Below are 24,696 nucleotides of genomic sequence, written 5' to 3'. Positions count from 1 at the left end.
AGTTATGGATAGGAGCTAAGGTCAAGAGTAGGTTATTCATGTACAACAAGTGGATGGATGAAAGATTTCCTCACCAATGTTGGGGTACTACAGAGCCCTGTAGTACCCCAACATTGGTGAGGAAATCTATAAAGATGAAGCTATCAACAATGGCACACACACACACACACACACACAGTGAAATACCAGCGAAGTTGTCATCGCAATTGCAAAGGGTAGAAATCAGACCATAGGATAGTAGCCCTGTGCACCTGAACCAAATGAAATATCTGAAAAATGTCGAGTGACTACAAGATGGACACTTTCCAGATAGATGCAAGGGTTATTTTCCAAAAAGTAGAACAAAAGTATGATAGGGAAGAATAATGGCATTGAACACAGAAGAAAGAATAAAGGTTATTTTGAATTGAGAATGGTTTACTGTATGAAAAGCATTATTCAAAAGGATAATGAGAGTACTGATGGGGAATGAGATTAAGGTGCAGTGTGATAGATTTTGTGGAATATAGATTAGACTTCCTATGATGATTCTTGACTCTGTGATCATCCTATGCCTATTAATTATGCAAATATTTTTTAAAACAAAATTTAAAAAATATTTTTCCATAAAGTATTTGCATACCAGATTATTTTATAAAACACAATTTCTAAGTCTGTTTTGTGTCTAAATTTGTATGTGAAAATCATCACTTGCACACTTGAAAGAACTCGATAGTAAATCAGTGCTGGAGGTTATAGTTTTTGGGGAACTCTGTTCCATATGAATGAGAGAATCAGGTTCGTGAGTCAGTAATTCATCTGTAAAAAGATATTGGGCAACTGTTGCTCATGTTGTTGATTTAACAGAAACTGTGGGGATTAGTGGCATGACGGATGCCAGATTTCCTAAACAGATTTCCTAATGGGAATACCTTTTTGCAGAAAAGCAACAGAAATTGACTGACTGTGAGACAATAATTGAGTGGATCTTTGATAGGGATTGTCAACTACCCAAACATCCTCTTTCTGAACAATCATCAAGGATTTCTAGAGAGGTCTCATTTGTACCACCATGCGTTTGGAAGGTGCTCTATTGAATTAACAGCACTGTTTGCACAGCTGCTAAACATTAGTCTTGTGACAGGGAAAGTCCCAAAGGAGAACCTTTGTGAAGTGAGAACCAGTTTTCCACTTCACAGAAGGGTGGGGAGGATAAGACTACCAGTAGGCCAATTTGTGTGCATAAAATTGTTGTTAATGTGTTAGTTGGTAATGATTAGGATTGAGAAATGGGTTTGTTATTTTTAGGAAATCTACTTATATACTACAACAAGGTGAAAAATTCATTGGATAAGGGAGATGTATTTACAGTGGTATACTAAGTTTTACAAAGGTTTTTGATAGATAGTGTCACATGACAAGGTGGTTACTAAATTGAAACAGAGGATTGGATAAGAGATTAGTGAGTTGGACAGACAAGTAACTATCCAACAGGTATTAGCAGGTTGTGTATGGAAGAGTGATATCTCAAAATAAGAAGGTCACTAGCAAGTACTGCAGGATGTCTCTCTTGGACCATTAGTGTTTAACTTGTATGTGTATGTTAATGATATCAGCAGAGGCTTAAATGAGGATATGCAGTTGTTTGCTGATGATGCAAAGTTAGGAAAAACTATGAGCAGCAGAGCAGATGTGACTTTGCATGGGAAGAGGGGGGGGGATCTGAATAGATTATGTGAATGGGATAGTGACTGAAACTGCCAGGTTAATGTTGCAAAGTGCAAAGTCTTGAAATTTGGTAGTCAAGGTTCAGATGCAGAGTGATAATTAATGGAGAAATTTTGAAGGAGGCAAAAGAGATGAGATATTTGGGAGTGATGGGGGAGACTAGCATTACAATGGATTATGGCAATGATGAGGAGAACCTTGGCATGCAGAAACAAAGATTATAGTTCCTTGATCAGGCCATATATGGACTACTCTATGCAGATTTGGTTGCCTCATTTGCAAGGGTCCAAAGAAGTGTTTCTGGGGGATGCAACTTGTAGAGCCTTGCTACTAGAAGAAGAGACTGTGAATGATGAACAAGAGGCTATTCCTGGAAGCTGTTTAAGGAGGATGGGAGCCAGAGAGTGAGGAACAGGTTATTTTCATGGAGAGTGGTTCATGAGTGGATGAATTGCCTGAAAGTGTGGTGTGCAGAAACTGTGGATGGGTTTATGGCATGGTTAGATGATTTTTTTACATGAGAGTATAGATCTCCTGCTATGAGTGAGTCATTTGACTTCATAGAGGTTTCATGTTGACAGGCATATCACAAGCATGGTTCTAGGACAGAAGATTCCAATTATAGACCAGTCTGTATATTTGCTGTATATTGACCAGTCTGTATATATAAAAAACGATATTTTTTCTAATAACCTTGTGGTCAAGGTATTAGAAAAACCAGTTAAGAATAGAATGCAAGATTGGATTGATAGACATAGGATTTTTTATGATGGTCAGCATAGGTATGTGAAGAGGACAGTTTTTTTTTTTTAGCAATCTGCTTACATTTATGTAAGGTGGCAAATGTGTTGGATAAGGGAGATTCATATGACAAGGTGGTATTCAAAATTTTACTTTGCAAAGGCATGTGATAAATTACCGCATTATAAATTAGTGTATGAGATGCAGAAGATGGGATTTGGATACTAAATCAATTAATAGATTGAAGATGGGATTTCTGAATGACACCAGCAAAGTTGTGTATGATGGAACAGTGTCTCTGGAAAGGAAGATGATTGTGTACCTCTTTGTTCTGATCTTGGCCTCTGCTGTCTTATTTGTTAACGATATTTCATGTGGATTAGCTGGAACTTGAAATGTTTGTTGATAATGCAAAGTTAGGTAGGATTTATTAGGGGTATTTGATTAATTCTCTAAGGGAAGATGAATAGACTTTTAGCTTGGACAAATTAATTGGATTGTAGTTTTAATATTAATAAATGCAAATGCTACACTCTGAGGTTCAGAGATGTAAGGATGTACACTGCAATGGTGGAGCTGTGCTTCAGGAAGTGAATGTCATTTGAGATCTTGGAGAGTGATGTTTGACAGTGAACTAAAGTTCCGAGGTCACATTTCAAGATTTGTGAAGAGTGCACATGGTATTGCTGCTATAATAAGTATATTAACATTAACATATAGAGATATAAGGAGGTGGTGATGCCTCTGTATTTTGTTCAAATCTGTTCACCTAGTTTTCATTGCATTGTGGAAGCACTAAGGGATCCAGAGACAAATAACAAAGTGATATCAGGACTCGAAAAAGTTGGTTATGTAGAGCAGTTTAGAAGAGAAGAAGAGGTGATATGGAAGGAACCTTCAAGCTAGTAAGCAATTTTACTACATTAGTACAGATGGGATTATCAAGAGTCAGCTTTGATCCCATTCTTATTTGTCATGCTCTTGCATGCATTGACAAAGACAGTAAGAAATGAATCATTCTGGATGATGATGTTTGTTGATGATGTGGTGATGTAAGCAGAAGAAAGAATTGAATAATGGAGGAAACCTTTGGAAGATAGCAGCTTGAGAATCTGTAGAAATATGACAGAGTACATGTCTTGTAGCGAATCAGCAGGGGATCTAACATTACTGGATGCCACAAAGTGTCTAGGTTCACATACCTAGTTTCATATGTTCATAGTGATGGATACCTGAACTCAGACCTCAATAGAAAGGTCCATTCAAGGTGAATAAACTGGAAAAAGGTTTCAGTGTCTTGTGTGATTTAAAGGTGTCTAACAAGTTAAAAGATCTACAAAATCTTGAAGATCGAGATGATTGAGCTCTGCAAGGTCTGTGGTATGAGTAGGAGAAGTGTAGGGTTCTATCATCAGCAACTGTAATAGTGTTTGATGTCAGTAAAAGAACACTGTTTATTTATATGTGAAGAGAGTGGATAACATAAGACATCCCTGAGGAACATCTACATTAGTAGAAAAATCTGAAGAGAAGACGATTTCCACCGTAAAGAAGAATGCAGATGGCATGCAACGCAAATTAGCATGATTAGTGCAAGTCGAGTAATTATTATAGGGAATTTCAACTGTTGGAACACAGACTGGGAGGAGTAGGAGGAATGGTCACAAGGAGGAAAGGAAATAGAATTTATACACCTGCTGAGAGATAATTACCTGAGACAGCATGTAATAGAGGGGACAAGCGGTACAAGAGCGCTGAAGCTGGTTATAGCATCAGAGACCTGGTAGCTAGGTATGCTGTCTCCCTTTTGGGAAAGTGACCATGTAGTCTTGACTTGGAAAATTGGAAGCTATGCAGAACTTTACATTAAGAAATAATATTATGTGGAATTACAAAGAAGAATGTGATTATGACAAGCTGAGGAGTTTGTCAGTTCCATGGAATAAGATTTTGTAGGGAAAATATGTTGGTGGCCATGTTAGGTGGTCAAGAAAGTAGTATCAGACTGCATACCCAGAGCCAGAAGGATAATCGTGTAGGAGTTAGACAGATGAATAGCATCATTAAGCAGGAGTTGCAGACAAAGAAAAAGTACAAAGGGATTATAAATAAAAAGGCAATCAGCATGCCCATCAGTAGTACAAGGCATGGGCAAGAAGGGTGATCTGTATAGAATGGATGGCCAAAGCTAATTATGAGAGAAAGTTAGCTGATGAGGCCAAACGAAATCCTAAAGAGCTCTTTAAATAGGTGGCAAGTAAAAGGCAGAATAACTGTGAAAGGTTGACTTTAAAATGTGCTGAAGGTGGGAAGGAAATGAAAGCAACCAGATAGATCCAAGCTTTAAAGGTACCTGTGGCATAATTATAAACAATAAATTACACAATAACCACAGTAATTAACTTTAATGAAAAGAAAGTACAGATATTTCATACTGAAAATAACAGTACATCATCAGTGTGTAGATACAAGCAAATGAAAGGAACGGTAATAATACAAGGTATGTACAGCAGTCAGTGGTTTACAAATTAAAAACTGTTGCCACGTGCTAGAAATTAATATTAATAAATAATATTATTAAAAACTATTTTTGATGATTACTTAAGATAAGAATCTTCCAAACATTTGGGGGAGAGAGAGACAATCATTCTGATTCAGATTTGGCCGATGCAAAAGGGCTTTGCAACTTTCTTTGGAAAGGCATTCATATTTAAACTTGCTCCTATGGAGAAGACGAGCTTCATCCCACTGGATACTGTGTTTAATGTCAATACTATGATTTTCCAGACCAGACTTTTGAGGTTTCATGTATTCGATATAATATTGATGTTCATTAATTCTTTTTTCCACAGAATGGCCTGTTTGCCCAACCAAATGTGACATTGACTGATGGGAGAATAGAGATTGAAGAAATGCAGGTGTTTAAAATCTTGCAGAACTCAATGTGAACACAGTCATGAGATTAGATGGCATATTGGCCTGTGTATTATGAGAATGCAATGGAATTATCAGCTCCTCTGCCCAAGTTATTTAATATGAACATCAGTTCTGAAAAGGTTCCAATTGAGCGGAAAGAGAGCAAGAAAGCGTCATTACATAAAGGAGATTTCAAGACAGAAGTATCAAATTATAGGCTACTCATTATCTCAGGAGTGGTGGTTAAAATATTGGAGAAATTGGTGAAAGGCAGAATTCAGGACTGGGCAAATAGGAATACAATATTTTATAAGGGACACATGGTTTTGTGAAAGGTAGGTCTTGCTTTAGTAATTTTTAAATAAACTGACAATGGAATTGGATAAGGGAAAATGCTCCTTAGTGATACTGCTGGGCTCTGGAAAGGTATTTGACAGGATTCTACATAGAACCCTTGGTTAAATTGGTGCAAATGGTGATGGATATGAATCTGGTAATTTGGATTAGAGGGTGGCTGACGGACAGATATCAAAAACGTGGTTTATGTAGGGGCTGAGTCCAGGAAAAGGCAGATGACTAGTGGTGCACCACATGGCTCAGTTCTTGGTCCTCTGTTGTTTAATTTTTATACCAATTATATAGGGCATGATTTGACAAGAAATAATTAATTGTTTGCTGATGATGCAAAACTGCAAAGAGTGATAGTAAATGAAAGTAGAGATCCTGCAGGATGACTTAAATAGACTTAAATAATTGGAGAAATTGGTGAAAGGCAGAATTCAGGACTGGGCAAATAGGAATACAATATTTTATAAGGGACACATGGTTTTGTGAAAGGTAGGTCTTGCTTTAGTAATTTTTAAATAAACTGACAATGGAATTGGATAAGGGAAAATGCTCCTTAGTGATACTGCTGGGCTCTGGAAAGGTATTTGACAGGATTCTACATAGAACCCTTGGTTAAATTGGTGCAAATGGTGATGGATATGAATCTGGTAATTTGGATTAGAGGGTGGCTGACGGACAGATATCAAAAACGTGGTTTATGTAGGGGCTGAGTCCAGGAAAAGGCAGATGACTAGTGGTGCACCACATGGCTCAGTTCTTGGTCCTCTGTTGTTTAATTTTTATACCAATTATATAGGGCATGATTTGACAAGAAATAATTAATTGTTTGCTGATGATGCAAAACTGCAAAGAGTGATAGTAAATGAAAGTAGAGATCCTGCAGGATGACTTAAATAGACTGGAAGTATGGGCAAAGGTAAATGCCTGCCAATTTATTGTGGCCAAATGTAAGGTGATGGATGCACTTTGGGAAGAAAACATCACGAGCTGTTTACTACAGCGTATTGATGGAACTGAACTGCAGGAAGCTAATGAGGACAGAGACATGGGAGAGGGAGTGACTGTGGACCGGGAGTTGAAGTTGAGTGGACATATTGCAAAGGTAGCAAAAACAGCATATCAAATTATGTGGCAGGGATAGAGAAGTTACTTTTCCCCTACATAAGGCTTTAAGAAGGTTACATGTGCACTTCTGCATGCAGATCTGAACACTTGGATTTCATGGGGATGAAGTAGTGGAAGAGATTCAGAGGCTTATTCCAGAGTTCCCTCCCACCCTCTTCCATCCTCCCCTATAAAGAAAAATTCCATCAACCTGTGTCCTATATCACACCCTTCCAAAATTTTTTATGCCTGCATCATATCACCCTTGCTTTCTCCTGTTTACCAGTGTCTGCAGTCCACATAATCTCAATCTGTTTTCATAATCCACATTCCATAATTCTGATATCATCTTTTCACACTCTCCACAGCTTCTTCATCCCATCGAAATCCAGGAGACCAAATTAGCACACAGTAGTTTAGGTGTAGTCATAGTAATGCCTTATAGTAATGTATAAGTCATTTTACCTTAAAAGTAAAATGACTTCCTAATGCTTACTTGTCAATGTTCATTTCAGTATTGCAGTTATCTGTTGAATTGTATTTGTAATTTTTCCTATATGACCTTTTAACTTCAGCTTCCTATCCACCATAATTCCAAGATCTCTAGCCTCATCAATTTCTTCAAACATAATCCTACCAATGTCATATTCCACAGAAAATCTTATCACACCAAAGTGCATAACTTTACACTTACTAACATTGAATTGACAGCTCACAGTTCCAGCCTATTCAAATAATTTTGTAAATGTGTATATTAATAGCATCCCTAGTTGCCCTGTCTTTCTTTGCATCATCAGCAAACAAATGAATATTTCTTTCCTAATATCTGTAATGTATAGAATAAACAACAATACTCCAATGGTTGATCCCTGGGGGTACATCACTGGTCACTTTAAATCTGGCAGATTCAACCCCCTCCCCCAATATACCCCATATACCACTTTCTGATGCCTGTAATCTCCATTCCTATTCTCTCTAGTTGTAACATCATGATGAATTATAAAGCACAGGTGGTCTCCCTTTAAAAAACCCATTCTATACTTGACTGTCAACCTATTTCTGTATGTGAGAAAATGTAAAATCTTCACAACCACTCTAGAGATACTAACAGGACAATAGTTAGATACATCAGTTTTTGCATACCCTTTGCACAAATGGACTATCATACATTTTTTCCTTTCTTGTTGGGTCTTTCATGAGCTGAGACTCAAATTATAGAAACATGTCTAGGCACTAGCCAGTTTGGCTGAACACTCCTTTAGCATATGTGCAAATATTCCCTTTGTTCCTATTACTGACCTATTACTAACTGAGTCACTCTCCTAGCTTGTTCTTTATACTCTTCATGTAACTGATTATTACCATTATTTTTCTTGTATTGCCTTCAAAGTACCTTCTTCTTACCGGATTACATGCAGGAGGAATGGTTTTCCTTTTCTACATATATATAGTGTAAATATGATGACCAGAAGGATTTATGTATGGCTTCAGTGGTCTTGTAATTAAGTATCTGGCTAAAGTGTTTCATACATTGAATTTTAAGTTAACTTTATTTTTATCTGACATACATATAATATAGTAAATAATGGAGTGAATCAAAATATTAACGAATATTTCATTTTATGTCTCATTAAACATCTATGTGAGTTGAATACAACAGAACAATTAACTATATATATATATATATATATATATAATCTTACAAATGTCATATGCCACAGAAAATCTTTTCATACCAAAGTGCATAACTTTGGTATGAAACTAACATTGAATTGACAGCTCACAGTTATATATATATTTATAACTGTGAGCTTTCAATTATATATATATGTATATATATAATTGACAGCATGTATATATATATATATATATTTTTTTTTTTTTAGAGAATAAATATTTAATGACTTTAAACTGAGATAAAATATTAAGTTTTAATGAGAATGATACAGCCTTTTACAGCCTTCTTCAAGTATCGACTAAATGTAGAACATAATAATAAAATTGAAGTTACAAAAAACTGAGAATTACAGGCAAAAAATGCAACACATAATTCACACAAAAACGTTGTATTTTTCAAGTTGTTCTATCTAACGCGCTACTGTTCGTTGCATGCGTGCTTGTGAGTTCTCGTGAACGCCAGTATTGAACAACTGCAGCATGGCTATCAGGGATGTTGTAACTCAAATTGCTGTTCAAATGTTCAGGATTAAGGAGGATTCTAGTTGTATCATTCTCATTAAAACTTAATATTTTATCTCGGTTTAAAGTGATTAAATATTTATTCTTTAAAATGTACCATTACAACCGAGTAGAAGCTCAGGAATACACACACACACACACACACACACACACACACACACACACACACACACACACACACACACACACACACACATATATATATTATTTAATACATTCAATGATAATAGTATTCCAACTTTTGAAATAGAAAGGCAATCATTACAGTTTAGGTTTGGCCAGTGTCATAGGGCTTCAGGGCTTTCTGTAAATAATGTTCGTATTTATACGAACCAGTATGTAGTAGTTTGGCATTATCCCAAATGATCCCATGGTTAGTTTAGTTAATTCCCTCCAGGAAGTCAAGGACTCATCAAGGGAGGCTAAAAATCACCCAAACCAGCTATCATACTTTCCCTTAAATTCATTCACACTAGATGCACTTACTACCCCTAAGGGCAAATTATTCCACTTACTCACTGCTCTCTCTGAGAGAAAAACCTGGCTCTTACCCCTTTCTTGACTATGAACAAACTTAACTTCCATGGATGCCCCCATGTTCTCTCTCCACCCTCCATATAACAAAAAATTTCATCACTTAAAATCCTATGATACCCATTCAAAAGTTTATAGGCCTTTATCATATCACCCCTCTTTCCCCTGTTAACCAGAATCTGTAATCCACATACTCGCAATCTCCCCTCATAATCTAGATATAATCTTTGTAACTCTTCTTTACGCTCTTTCCACAGCTTTTTCACCCTTGGAACCCAGGAGACCAGATTTGGTCTCCCAGGTTATCCGTACATGTCAAGTTTGCTTCAACATCGCAATTATCCTCTGAGTTGTATTTGCAACTTTTGCTATGTGATGTTTGAACTTTAAATTCTTATCCACCAATACACCAAGATCACTTGCCTTTTCAGTTTCTAGAATAACCCCACTAATATGATATGCCACTGGAATCTGATCACATTAAAATGCATAACATTACACTTATTAGCATTTTAAACTGATAGCCATTTTCATTTGCCCAAATTTCAAGTCTATTCAAATCATTTGTAATTGCTGAATATCAGTAGCATCTCTGATTGCCCTGCCTATCTTTGCATCATCGGCAAACAATTGCACATCTGATGATAGACTCTGCCTGATGTCGTTAATGTATAGATTGAACAATAATGGCCCAAGTACTGAACTCTGAAGTACACCACTGATTACCTTAAATTTGGCAGATTCACACTCACTGTATACCACTTTTTGATATCTGTCTGTCAACCATCCCCTGATCCAAGTCAAGAGATTATATTCCAATTCCATATTCTCCAGTTTATGCAACAGCCTTTCATGTGGTATCCTATCAAATGCCTTAGAAAAAATTCAACATTATCATATTGTATCCATTCTCTTTATCCAACGGTGCCATAACATTGTTATAAAATATGAGCAAATTGCTAAAACATGACCTTCCTTTAGTAAACCCATGCTATTCCTTGCAGAGTATAGCATATTTGTCTACCCATTTCTGTTCTGTATGTGAGTTTTTACCAACTTCTCTAAAATCTTCACTACCACACTAGAGATACTGATAGGTCAGTAGTTAGACACATCAGTTCACCACCCTTGTACAATGGAACTATCATACATTCCTTCCATTCCTGTGGAATCATTCCTGAGCTGAAACTCAAGTTATACAAATGTGTGAAAGGCCTAGTCAATTCGGAAGAACATTCCTTTAGAAAATGGGCAGATATTCCATCTGTCACTATTGACAAATTCTTACCCAGGTTATGCAACAGCTCTTCAACCTCATTTTCATGAACCTTTAATTCTTCATCCAATGTAGCAGTAGCACTGTACACCATGCTAAATACACCTGGTTGATATATCTTAGCAAAGATATATCACTCATTAACTGAACAATCTCCTTAGCTTCTGACACTCAAATACCATCTGCATTCAATAAAGTTATTCTTCCACATTCATTCTTTCTTTTGCTTGCAACATAACGATAAAATTCTTTTGGATTGCCTTTAGCTTGCACGGCCAGTTTCTTTTCATACTCCATTTTAGCTTTCCATACAATACTCGTTACTTTTCTGACCTGAACTTTATATATTTCATAACTCTTCTCACTCTTATTCTCATGATATTCTTTCCACATCATCTTCTTCTTCTTCTTGTGGATCTCTTGCTTAATAAGGTTGCACATCCATTTCACTCCCATTCAATTTATTCCTCGAACACTAGGAATACATTGAGATACAACTTCATTCAAGCACTTTTTCAAAGATTCCCATGCATTGCTGACATTTTTCCCATTTAGTAACTGATACCGTGGGACCAAAGATAAAATTCTCCTAAGTTGATCATAATTTGTAGTTCAGCATGTAGCCTATTTTAATCGGAGCTTCAATACAAGCAGATATTTCCCAAGAAAGTACGGCATGATCACTGTCACCAATTGGTGATAAAATAGCCATATTCTTGACAGAGACCGCTTCTGACACTATGAGCAAATCCAACACTCTTTGACCTCAAGTTCCTTATATGCTGCTTGAGAAAGTTGTCTCGCAACAATTCAATAAATTCCTCTTCTTTCTTATCATGAGAATTCTCTTCTACCCAATCAATGTTTGGAAAATTAAAGTCGCCCATAATGATCATTCGCTTGGTATCCATAAGGCTAAATTGGTGATGCATTTCTTCATTCCCTGCAACTGTGACACCAGGTATGTAGCATTACTCCACCATGTATTTCATCCTGTTAACCTCCACTTTACACCAGACAGACTCAAACTCACCACTACATGGGACAGTGTTACCATCATTGTTTTCTTGTGTTACTAACCTAACTGGACTTATGTCATCTGATATCATTAGTAGCACTCCTCCTCTCCTGTCCCTTCTGTCATTCCTAAAAATAGTATACCCATTATACTCAATCCCACTTACTATATCTGATTCTTATAACCAGGTTTCACTAATGCCAACATTCTTAGGCCACATCGTATTCAATAAAGCGCGAACTCAACCCCTTTGTTTCTAATGCTGTTGGCATTTATGTATAGACATAATAAATTACCACTTAGCATATTCTTATAATTAGATATGCAGTCCATTTGGTCTTGTTCTAGAATTTTCTCTTTTCCTTCCCCAGACATACTTAAAAGTTCTGAACCCAAAGCAAATTTTTCCACTTCTTCGCTATATAACTATGTTTGAAGGCATTCATATCTTTATTGCATTTGCATACCATAGCTGAACTTTCACACACATTTTTCCAATTCCTCCCTTGATGGTCTAGTTCTTTTTTTTTTTAACTGATCTTCCTGTTTGGTCTTAATAAGATAAGTTATTTACATAAATGTGGAAGATTGGGAAACACCAGGTAGGAATAAAACAAGATTTTTTCTTTAATTTTTCTTTATTATTATTTTTTTATGTGATTCCCACCTACAAAAGTTTGTAAACCTATAGTACATTAGTATTGTATTTGGATGAAATATTTTTTCTAGTTTTCTTAATTTTATATATAAAAAAGTAGATATATTTTATATATAATTTATATTATTTAAATTAAGGGGATATTAAATCCCACATTGTTTTAAAACTGAATAAGAAACTCAAAGATATCAGAGAGTTTCATGCCGAATATAGTAAACTATAAAAGTATCGGCGATTAATTTAAATAATGTTTATATCGCCGAAATGAAGCCTGTTGGCTCTTTCTATTTAAGTATAATTTATATATTACTTTCATATATAAATATATAAATTTGTGTATTTATATATTTTTATTAATTTTAGTTTAGAGAAAAACAAGCTGAGTTCAGGCTAAATAGAGTTTGTCAGAATCAGATTTTCACTTTAAGACAAATAGGTAAGAAATCATGGGAATATAACAGTGATCTATATTTAAGTTTTGTAGATCTGGAAAAATCATGCAACAAGGTGATAAGAGAAAAGCTATTCAAAATGCTGCAGCTATATACAGCCTATATTTGAGTTGGAGGTGAGCAATTAGAATTGATGGAGGTACAGGAACATGGTTTAATGTTAAATCAGGCATGAGAGAAGGGTGCAGATGATTTCTGCAGTTATTCATCATCTATATGGATCATATTATGAAAGAAAGTGGCATAAGAGAAGTGGAAATAACCAATCCCATGAGGACTACAAAGACCAGGCAAGGCAGGTGACTTGGTTAGTGAGGGTAGCTAAAGTGAGGTATGAACAGCAATTAGCTAATGAAGCCAAAAAGAATCCTAAGGAGTTGAGTTCTTTCCATATGTAGCCAGCAAAAGGAAGAATGATTATGGAAGGATGACATTGATTGGGGAAAATGGCATAAAGACAGTTGTTGCGGAAGATGTGGTGGAGATACTTAATGAGCAGTTCATAAAGGTCTTTCAATCTTGTGAATGTGACTTCATGGAGAGATCGAGAGCAGTTGATGATGGGGAGGAGAGACTGACTGTAAGTGAGCACCTAGATGTAAATAAGGCTGTGGGACTTGATAATATATCACTATGTATTCTGAAGGAATGTGCCAGGAAGTTGATGCCAGCCTTGACATACTTTTTTTAATATGAGTCGTGTAATATGAGAATAAGAGAGAAATTAGTCAAAACACCTAAATTAACTGTATGCAAGCCAATTTTCAAACGAATTTTAACTTATGGATCTGAGAGCTGCATTAAAAAAAAAGTGATCAAAAACTTGAGGCTGCAAATATGAGAATTTTGTAAAAGATTGGAGAGGGTTAACATATGGCAGTATCATATTAAAAATTAGGATATTATGAAAGAACTTGACATTGTTAACATCTAGGAAAGTGTTAATCTAATCTCAGGTTGTATGGTCACTTAAACAGATTGGAACTGAAAAGATTAGCAAAACAAGTTTTTATTTATTTTTATTTTTTTTTTTTTTTTTTTGCCGGGGTAAAAAAAAGATTGAAAAAAGACTCACAGGAAGACCAATGATATGCCTTCAAAGAAAGAAATATAAGATCTGGTAATACCAGTGTCTTGAGAGAGAACAAATTAATTTGGAAGAAAATAGTTGATAAGTAATGACCTAATTTTTTCATGTAGTACTCTTGCACAGCCTCCGTGAGGGTACATATCAGGAATCTGTTAATGATGATAATTCTCTGAATATCTGGTTCACATGGTAACTTGAAGATAAAGGTAAAGAAATGTCAATTTCTGCGGTACTTCTTGGGTTGTAACTGCTTATAAGAATGATTGTCTTTCTCTGTTGGAAGAATGACTTCCAACATCTTTCTCTAAATCCAGAGTAATTTAATAAGGTGAGACACCTTTTGGCAACTCGTATAGGTAAATATGACTTCTCCATTACTTCCACCTTAGTATCACCACCTGTGGGGTCTGGCTCCCACTGATGAGACCTCAATAAAGGTCGAAACCGGTCTGGGTAGTGGCCCTTCCCTTAATGCATAGCGTTATACATGTCTGCAAGGAGATGTGCTTTGCATTATGGAAGATACTAAGACAAGTGATGAGAGCTTGGTCCACCTTTACCACGAATTGCCTCAGTCCTGAAGATGCTTCAGGTGCAAACTTTGTTTGCTTACACTTGGATAAAGGATTAAACTAAATTTATGACTGCCTTTCTCATTCAAAAGTTTGGGACACTGTATTGCTTAACTGTAAGAAATAATTTTTTTAGAAATCCAACCTAGGAGTTTATGATACGTGTCAAAACTATTCCATTGTAATATACACATGTCACTGTTTAGTTGTATTCATATTTCTGCTACTGTTCTTTAAGCAGACTGAAAATGTTTTACAAATAAAATATAGCATCTGCTAAAGTTTGGATTAATAAAATTTTTTATTGTGATATTATTATTATTATTATTATTATTAACATCTAACCTCCATGGAGTAGAGGCTCATCATGGGAGGTACACACTATTGCACACCATGCTCATTTCATCCGTGCTTTAAACTGATTCTGTGCCTACATTCACAACACACTCAGGCAATGCATTCCACTCACCAATCTCCATGCAATGAACCTTCTCCTTACTTCTCTGCTCGCACCTTCCTTATACAGTTTCTAGTGATGGCCTCTTGTTCTATCTCCCTCTCCCATTCTATGAAAAATCTCTTCCATGTCAACCTGATAACAACCCCTGACTAGCTTGTATGTCTCAATCATATCCCTCCCGTCTTCCTCCTATTCACAAGGCTTGCAACTTACATGCTCTCAATCTGTTCTTATACTCCACATTCCAAAGACTACTAACAACATTTGTGAATCTTCTCTGGACTCTTTCCAACATATCATCCTCATCACCATGAAAACCAGTTGTCCAAATCTGTGCACAATAATCCATATGAAGCCTGATCAAGGTCTCATATGGATTATACAATGGCATCATAACCTCTTTATTTCTGCATGTCAGGGTCCTCTGCATCATTGCCATTATCCAACGTGATGTCTTCACAACTTGTGCAATGTGGCACCTGAATTTCAGGTCCTTGTCCACCACCACTACCAGGTCTCTCATTTCCTCTACCTCCTTTAAAGTTTCCTACCAAGTATATGCTGTGCATCCCATCATTGCTTACTAAATTTCACAACCTTACACTTTGCAACATTGAACTGACAGTTCCACTTTACTGCCCATTCATGCAATCTATTCAAGTCCTCTTGTGAGCCATTAAAAATCTGCTTGACTCTGCATTGCTCTCCCCAATTTTGTATCATATGCAAACAGCTGCATATAACCAGTTAAACCCATCCCAATATCATTAATATACAAATTGAATAACACTGGTCCCAAAACTGCCCTCTGCAGTACACCACTAGTGACCGTCCTCTTTCAGGATACTGCACCCCCAAAAATGTTGTATACTTTTTGATACCCGTCTTGTTATTTATTTTTAATGTTATAGATGACAACACAGAAAGATAAGAAAATAACATTATTTATTAGCTTATTTTTTGGTATTATATCCAGCATCTTGAGTGCAGAAAAACAGTTTGTCACAGTATGCGGAATAACAACAATTTGGTGTAACAGTGGGACTAGTTTAAAAAATTATAATGGATAACGCAAGGAACTAAAGTCCTAATTAGGCCTTTAGTTCCTTGGGAAACTAAAAAAAAACTAAAGGAGAAAAAACAAATATTAATTAGATCTTAAAATGACTGTTTCCCAGATTCTTGGTAAATTTATACAGCCATACTTGTTGAGGTTTGGAGTATCTTTTAAAGCTTCTGTTAATATTTATTTAATTAATATTTGTTTTCTCTCTTTTTCCAACATAGATGGTGCCTAATTAGGACTTTAATTCCTTGTGTTGTCCGTTACAATTTTTTTTAAACTAGTCCCACTCCATCCATCCATCCATCCATCAGTGACTTTAACAAGATTTGGATTTGCTAACCGTAATACGAGGATAAGACAGTTACCCTTATGCCTCCAAGTATTCTTGTCTATAAATTGCCTTTGTTCTGTGCCAGTTTGTCTGTTCTGAGGGACGAAAAACCTGAGTTTCTGAGATAAAAAAAAAAAAAAAACTCTATCTCTGTATGAGACCAGCTAATTCACCTTTAGCTGAAAGTGACCAGATAAAGTTTCCTGGCATTATTGACAGGAATCGAACCCAGGTCTTTCCAACCAAAAGGCTTTGTCTATACTGACTGAGCTATGGAGGCTCATACTAATCCCATTGCTATACCAAATTGTTGTTGTTTTGCATACTGTGACAAACTATTTTTGTGCTCTGAGGATGCTGGATATAATAGCAGCGAAATATCAGCAAATAAGTTCATAAGTAATATTATTTTTCTCTCTTTCTGTGTGGTCATCTATACCATTGAAAATAAATAACATGTCCTGTGAACACATAAGCCTTTCCATGCATCCAATCCCATCTTTTTCAATTTATTTATCAGCTTGTCATTTGGCAGTGTATCAAAAGCATTTGCAAAATCCAAGTACACCATTGTTTTGTTAAATAATCATGGAAACATACAGATGGCTTAATGCAAAAGAAAGTGTATATAAAACTACAGATAAGGTGATAGCAAATGTTAGGTGGCAGCTTGAACAGGTACCATGGCATAAGAATTTTCGATGGAAGAAAGTTAGCAGTGCATAGGAGATGAGTCATCTGAAGAAAGCCATAATAGACTATACACACAAATGGATGGGTAACATCATTACACAGAAGCTGGGGAGAAAAAAAAGTTGCAAAGGGTATACAGGCAAAGAGGTGATCAGTAAGCTCACATGCATTAAAGCACAAGTTCAAATTATGACCACTGGCCAAACACAATCCCAAAATATTATTTTTCTATGTGGCAAGTAAGAGTGCAAGTGACCATAGAAGGATAACTTTGATAAATGCTCATAGTTAGGAGGTGATAGAAGCATAAGAAAGAAATAGAAGAAATAGTTGAATTACTGAATGATCACTCTGCAAGGATGTATCATCATGGCTTTTGTGTTACAAAAAAGTGTGTGTATGTGTGTGTGAGAGAGAAAGAGAAAGTCCCAAATAAGTAATTCCTGTTAAATATAAAGAAAGCTTCCAGACTCAAACAGCAAATTATAGACCAAATAGTATCTTTGAAGCATGGTTAAAATATTGGAAAAGTTGGTTGATGTCTGAATTTAGGAAAAGGTACAGATAGAAATATTATACTCAATGAGGAACAGAATAAAGGACTTAGTAACTTATTTTCTATAATAAAATGGTAGTTTCATTGCATTAAGGATATAATTCTTTGTTAGAATTATATCCTTACTATTTAATCTTACTTGTACTGCATTTTATGATTTATCATTAATGTAGGGGCCAGCAGGTGTACAAGGGCCCCCTGGAATCAAAGGTGATAAAGGAATGGATGGTCAGAAGGGAGAACCTGTAAGTTCATTGTTAATTATTATTTTCTCACATGATAATTCTAGTGATATAAACATAAATACAGTATTAACATTTTAAGTATGCTACAGTTATTGAATGTTCAACACAGTAAAGTCATAATTTTGTTATTCAATATAACAAGGGGGCGCTAGTGGGCCAAGTACTGCGGACGTGTTTTGAAGAGCTCCTGATTCAGATAAGTTTTTACTAGGAATAATTAAGTATATATGCGTAATTGTTTGAGTAAGAGTGGCTGTAAACGTTGTACGCTACCGGTATTATTGGTGTGGGTTTTTTTTCCTTGTCTAAACTAAATTACGAAATCGTTATTATTAGACCTAGTAACCGGCAGAGAGAAAAAAAAAAAAAAATGGCGGCGGCATTGTCATTCCATGATTTGAATGTAGATTTCAGTCGTTTCGTTAAGTGTGAGGTCTGTTATATGTATTCCTTCGATTACATAAATGATTTGTGGATGTTTAGTGCGGATGGAAGAAGGGTGTGTGCGAAGTGTGACCTGAACGAAGAACTAATGAATGCGAATATGAAATTGATGACAGAAAGTGCTAGTACTGATTGTGTCGCGATTGCACGTTTGAAAGAAATGGATGGTGAGCAAGAGAAGCGAAAAAATGTTAAAAAATCAGGAAAAAAGAAAAAGAGCGATTTGACAACCGTAACGGATGTTAAAAGGGACGAAAGTGAGGTGAAAAGAAACGAAATTGCGAGAACGAATGAAAGTAGAACTTGTGTAATGCAGAAATCGCAAGTAAAAAAAATCGAAAGAATAAATGATGGCGAAAGTTCGATGCATGTTGGACTGAAAGTACTGAAACAAAGAAAGATGAATGACAGTAAAAGTGAGAAGAATGATAGCGAAAGTTGGACGCATGTTAGTCCGAAAGTACGGAAACAAAGAAGGATGAATGAGAGGGAATGTGAGAAGAGGGGGTCGAGAGTTAGAAAGTTAGAAAGATTTAATGATAGAGAGAATGTGTCGCGAGGTTCGGAAAGTGAATTAGATTGGATGAGGCAAGAAATGAAATGGATGCGGAATGAAATTAAGAGAATTCAGGTCAAAACTATTAAAATAAATCATGATGGCATGAAAGAGTTAACGAAAGATGAGCGAGTGGCGTTGTATGGCGACTCCATTATTAAAGGTGTGCTAGAGGATAAAATGCACAAGGTATGTTTTCCAGGCGGTAAAATAAGTAGAGTGATTGAGGCATTGGATATGAGGCGGGAGCGAGCAAAAGAGTTAATTGTATTAATTGGTACAAATGATTTGAGAGAGAACAAAGAGCATGTCAAAATGAATGTCAGGAGACTGCTTGGAAAGATAAAAGAGAATAGTGTGACAAGAAGGGTGGTCAGTGTGTTGCCTAGGTATGATTGTGGTGAAATGAGGCGGAGAGCAAGGATTATGAATGGTATTCTGGCTGAAATGTGTGAGGAGATGGGTGTACAGTTTGTTAATGTGTGGAATGAGTTTGAGGGACGAAGTGAGCTGTATGGGAGCGATGGACTGCATTTGAGTGGTTATGGTGTGAGTCGCTTGGAGAGACTGCTGCTGGAAGGTAGAGAAGTGAATAGAGAAAATGAATCAGATCGAGAGGGGAGTGATGTGGAAGAGCAGGAGAGTAAGACAGGAGAGATTGAAGAAGTGGAAATGAATGGAGAGGTGAGTGGTATGAGTATAGAAAATGAGAGAATGGGTGTGCAAGAGGAGCAGGGAAACGGGGAGGCCCAGGGTGGACAGGGATACACAGCGTGAGAAAGGTGGATGCTCCAAGAGGAGGTGAGAGCATGTGTAGGCAGGAAAGTAATGGGATGACCAGGGATCAAGAGGAAACAGATGTTGTTGCAAAGAGTTCTAAAATGAAGAAGCAGAGAGAGAAATGGCCCCAGTCCAGCATGGAGAGAGCACATCGAGTGAATGGTATCAGTGGAACTAGCTGTAGATCCAGAAATGAGTTGTTGTGTTTGTATACCAATGCTAGAAGCATAAGAAACAAGGCGGATGAAATAGTTGCACTAATTGTGTCTGTGTACCCAGAGATTGTTGGAATAAGTGAGACATGGTTAGATGAGGACGACATCCTGACAGGAATAGAGATGGAAAGGTATGATGTGTTTCGTGTGGATAGAAGGGATAAAAAGGGAGGGGGAGTGCTATTGATGATAGAGAAAGAGTTATGTCCATACAAGGTAGAGATGCAAGAGGGAAATAGGGCCAGTGGTTTTGAGGCAGTATGGTGTGAGATAGAGGTGAATAGAATCAAATACTTGGTGGGATGTTGTTATAGACCTGGTAATGTGGATGGTGGTGATAGTGAAATGTATAGTCAAACAAGCCAAGCAAATAAGAAAAGGGTGATCATTATGGGTGATTTTAATTATGGCAATATAGACTGGATTGAAGAGATAGCGACTGGAAGTAAAGAAAATGAGTTTCTTGAGTTTTTGAGGGATAACTACCTCAGGCAGTATGTAACAGAGGGCACACGAGGATTAAGGGTCTTGGATTTGGTCATCTCATCGGAGGATGTAATTATAAATGAGGTGTCAAATCATCCACCAATTGGTGAAAGTGACCATGAGGTGATTACCTGGGTGGTTGCCAGCAGTGCAAGGACCCCTGTGAAAAAAGGGTATATGTAGAACTACAAGGGGGGTGATAATGAAGAGCTCAGGAGACAGCTTGCAGATGTAGCATGGAATGAGGAGTTAGCTGGAAAAGAGATCAATGCAGCTTGGGGGATTTTCAAAAACTATTTAGTAGATGCAATGTCTAAATGTATACCACGGGTGAGAAGGTTAAATAAGGTAGGTGTGAGATGGATGAATAAAGAGATTAAGCATGCAATACAGAAAAAAAAGGCATTGTGGAGACAGCATAAGAGAAGTGGAAGTAACCAATTTCATGAGGTCTACAAAGACCAGGCAAGGAGGGTGACTTGGTTGGTGAGAGTAGCTAAAGAGAGGTATGAACAGCAGTTAGCTAATGAAGCCAAAAAGAATCCTAGGGAGTTCTTTCGATATGTGGCCAGCAAAAGAAAGAATGATTATGGAAGGATGACATTGATTGGAGGAAATGGTATAAAGACAGCTGTTGCAGAATGTGTTGTGGAGATACTTAATGAGCAATTCATAAAGATCTTTCAATCTTGTGAATGTGACTTCATGGAGAGATTGAGAGCAGTTGATGATGGGGAGGAGAGACTGACTGTAAGTGAGCAAGAGGTGTTTGGGGAGTTGAGTAAACTAGATGTAAATAAGGCTGTGGGACTTGATAATATATCACCACGTATTCTGAAGGAGTGTGCCAGAGAGTTGACACCTGCCTTGACATATTTTTTTAATACGAGTCTTGCACTTGGTCAAGTTCCTAAAGAGTGGAAGGAGGGCAAGATTGTGCCACTTCATAAAGGAGGTGATCGAACTCAAGCATCAAACTATAGGCCTATCTGTGTGTCAGGTGTTGTGGTTAAGTTGTTGGAGAAGCTTGTGAGAACTAGGATCCAGAGTTGGGTTGACAACAATGGTATAATCTTTGATGGACAGCATGGATTTGCTAAAGGGAGGTCATGTTTTAGTAATCTACTTACTTATTACAATAAAGTGACTGCTTCCTTGGACAGAGGAGAAGGATACACAGTAATATACTTGGATTTCGCAAAGGCTTTTGATAGAGTACCTCATGATAAGTTGACAGTCAAACTAGAGCAGATGGGGTTGGATATTAGATTAGTGCATTGGATTGGAGACTGGCTATCTGATAGGTATCAACAAGTTGTGTATGGGGGTGCAATATCCAGGAAAAGGAAAGTCACTAGTGGAGTGCCTCAGGGGTCTGTTTTAGGGCCATTACTATTTAACTTATATATTAATGATATTGGTGAAGATTTGGATGGAGATATTCAGTTGTTTGCAGATGATGCAAAGTTGGGACGAACCATAAAGAGTAGTGAAGATGTTGTGGCCTTGCAAGAAGACTTGAATAAATTGAGTGATTGGGTACGGAAATGGGGATGTGAGTTCAATGTTGCAAAATGTAGGATTTTAAAATTTGGAAAACAAAGATGGGATGCAGAATTTATGCTTGGTGAGAATATATTGTTGGAAGTAGAGGAAATAAGAGATCTGGGGGTGATAGTGGATAAGGATCTAAAATTTAGGGGACACATCGCCAAAATTGTGAAGACAACACAAAGACTTCTGGGAATGATGCGGAGGACACTGACATGTAGAAGTAGGGAGATACTTGTTCCAATGTATAAGGCTTTGATTAGGCCACACTTGGACTATTGTGCCCAGATTTGGTCACCGGGTTTTCAGAAGGATGAAGAGATGTTGGAAAGGGTCCAAAGGCGACTGACTAAGGTAGTTTCTGACCTCTGGAATGTTGAGTATGAGGAAAGATTGAAAAGATGTAATTTGCAGAGTCTCGTGGAGAGAAGGAAGAGGGGTGATATGATAGAGACCTACAAGTTGGTAAGGGGTTGTTATAGGATCAATGGTAGAGAAGTTCTACAGAGAATAGTGGGAGATCAGGGGAGAACCAGAGGTCATCCCTGGAAACTGTATAAGGAGGGTGTGAGAGGCAGGTTTTTTTCGTGCAGAGTTGTGAGTGATTGGAATGCCTTGCCTGAGAGCGTGGTGTCTGCAAGTAGTTTGAATGTGTTTAAGACACGGTATGATGAGATGTGTGTGTAAGATAAAAGGACCTCCTAGATGAGTCTTTGACTCCATGAGGTCTTGTTTAATAATAATAATAATAATAACAAAATTATGAAGGCAACCAGATATTCTGTTTAATTGACAGAGAAATATCCGAATGAGAAATGATAATAATAAACTTGAGACAGGCCATTATAATAGATTTAGAAACTAGTTCGAGCTAGTATCATGGATGAAAGAATTCAAAAGAAGAAAGATCCATAGTGAATGGGAACTGCTTGAGAAACATTTGTTAATAGCAATAGTATCTCGTTTACCTTGAGTGAAAAACAGATTTGGAGTAAAATGAATCAAGCAAAACATCATCCAGACATATCTGAATAGAGTTTTGGTTGTTAAATAAAAGCAATATGCATAATGATATTACTTAAGGATAATACAGTTTACTCTATTACAATTAGAATAACTTTTAATTAATATTTTGAGTATTTCATCAAACTGCCATCATCAGAAAATGATGAACAAATTGATATGTGTATGCAGAGGCACTACATTAGATGAGTATGGCTGAAGCAGAACAACGAAGGCAAGTCTAAAGTCCTAAACATTATGAAAGATTTTTTTCTAGAATTTGCCTTAGCTTTAAGGTACTACACAAACTTAAACTAATTTGGTTGTATGAAATTACACTCAAATCTGGGAATCACTCATCCATAGAACTTCAGCCCAACAGCCAGGAACACACCCATCCCAGCCCACTAGGTGACACTGTTTATGACTTTAGACTTACCTTTATGATAAAATTATTATATGGAGTAATGGAATAACACTTGCATTAGGAAAATATTTATTATTCGTAGAATTTTTGGTTAGGTTTCCTGACCATTGTCAGTACAGATGAAAAGAGATCACAATTCTTAGAACAAAACTTAAAATTGACAACATATGCCATCAACTGCAGGAGGTGAACTCCATCCACAAAATATCAGAATTCATTGAAATAAATTTAATTAAATAATTACAATATTAAGAAACACAAGAATGAGGAGTGTTACTTATATCTTTCAGAGAGGCTAGAAAAGAATTTAGTTTACGAACAGGGTATAAAGAAACTTGTAGTTCAATTTCTGGCAAAGAAGTCTTACAATAATATCCGAGAGCTCTTTTACATATGATAATGAAATTCTAGTAACTTCTTCTTGAGGAAGATTAGAACAAAGGCCATAATTAAATTATTTTATCAATTATTTTTTTAATATAATCATGAGATATCAAAGTAGTTCTGATTAAAAAAAAAAACAGTTCATTATTTAAAAGGGAGCTAATAGAACATAGGTTATGTGCATACTGAACTAAGGTAGACATAGCATAAGAACATTCAGAATGGGAAGACAATTGTTATTTTGCTTTTAAATGTAAATTTAATTCTTTGGTTTACTTAATCATTATTATTATTATTATCCCTAAACTCCCATGGAGTTAAAGACTCATCATGGGAAATCCTTGTCATACAAACAGCTCTTGATACTGCACCTTGAATACATTCAAATAATCTCTCTCAGGTAATGCATTCCAATCATCCACAACTCACACACACACACACACTCTCTCTCTCTCTCTCTCTCTCTCTGCAAAAACCTTTTCTCACTCCCTTGCTCACACCCTCCTTATACAGCTTTCAAGGATGATGACCTCTTGTTCTCCCCTGCCCCCATCTAACACCATTCTATGAAAAACCTCTGCAAGGTTAATCCTATAACAACCCCTTACCAGCTTGTATTTCTATCATATTACCCCCTCTTAGCCACTGGATTCTGTAAATTGCATGTTCTCAACCTTTCTTTATACTCAACATGTCAGAAACAAGAAACTACCTTAATCAATCACCTCTGGACCTATTCCCATATCTCTTCGTTCTTTTGATAGCCAGGTGACAAAATCTGTGCATAGCAGTCCATATGTAGCCTAATCAATGCCTTATACAATGGAACCAGAATCTCCTTACTTCTATAAATCAGTATCCTCCACATCTTTGCCAGAATTTGGT

At 36.6% G+C, this 24,696-nt stretch overlaps 1 protein-coding gene across 1 annotated transcript in view; it reads left to right on the top strand.

The window, feature by feature from the left end:
- LOC150095896 (uncharacterized) overlaps window positions 1-24,696 on the top strand; it is a 267,756-nt gene that overhangs the window by 213,440 nt on the left and 29,620 nt on the right. The window contains exon 9 of the mRNA XM_090409557.1: window positions 17,895-17,966. Within this exon, the coding sequence (XP_090265683.1) occupies window positions 17,895-17,966 (72 nt within the window). The remainder of the gene's footprint in view (window positions 1-17,894; window positions 17,967-24,696) is intronic.

The sequence above is a fragment of the Typopeltis vanoorti genome, chromosome 19 (assembly GCF_054136105.1).
Source record: "Typopeltis vanoorti isolate ZY-2024b chromosome 19, IOZ_Tvanoo_1.0, whole genome shotgun sequence".
Lineage (NCBI taxonomy): Eukaryota > Metazoa > Arthropoda > Arachnida > Uropygi > Thelyphonidae > Typopeltis > Typopeltis vanoorti.
The sequence above is the reverse complement of the archived record's forward strand: the minus strand, read 5'-3'. Positions and strand labels throughout refer to the sequence as shown.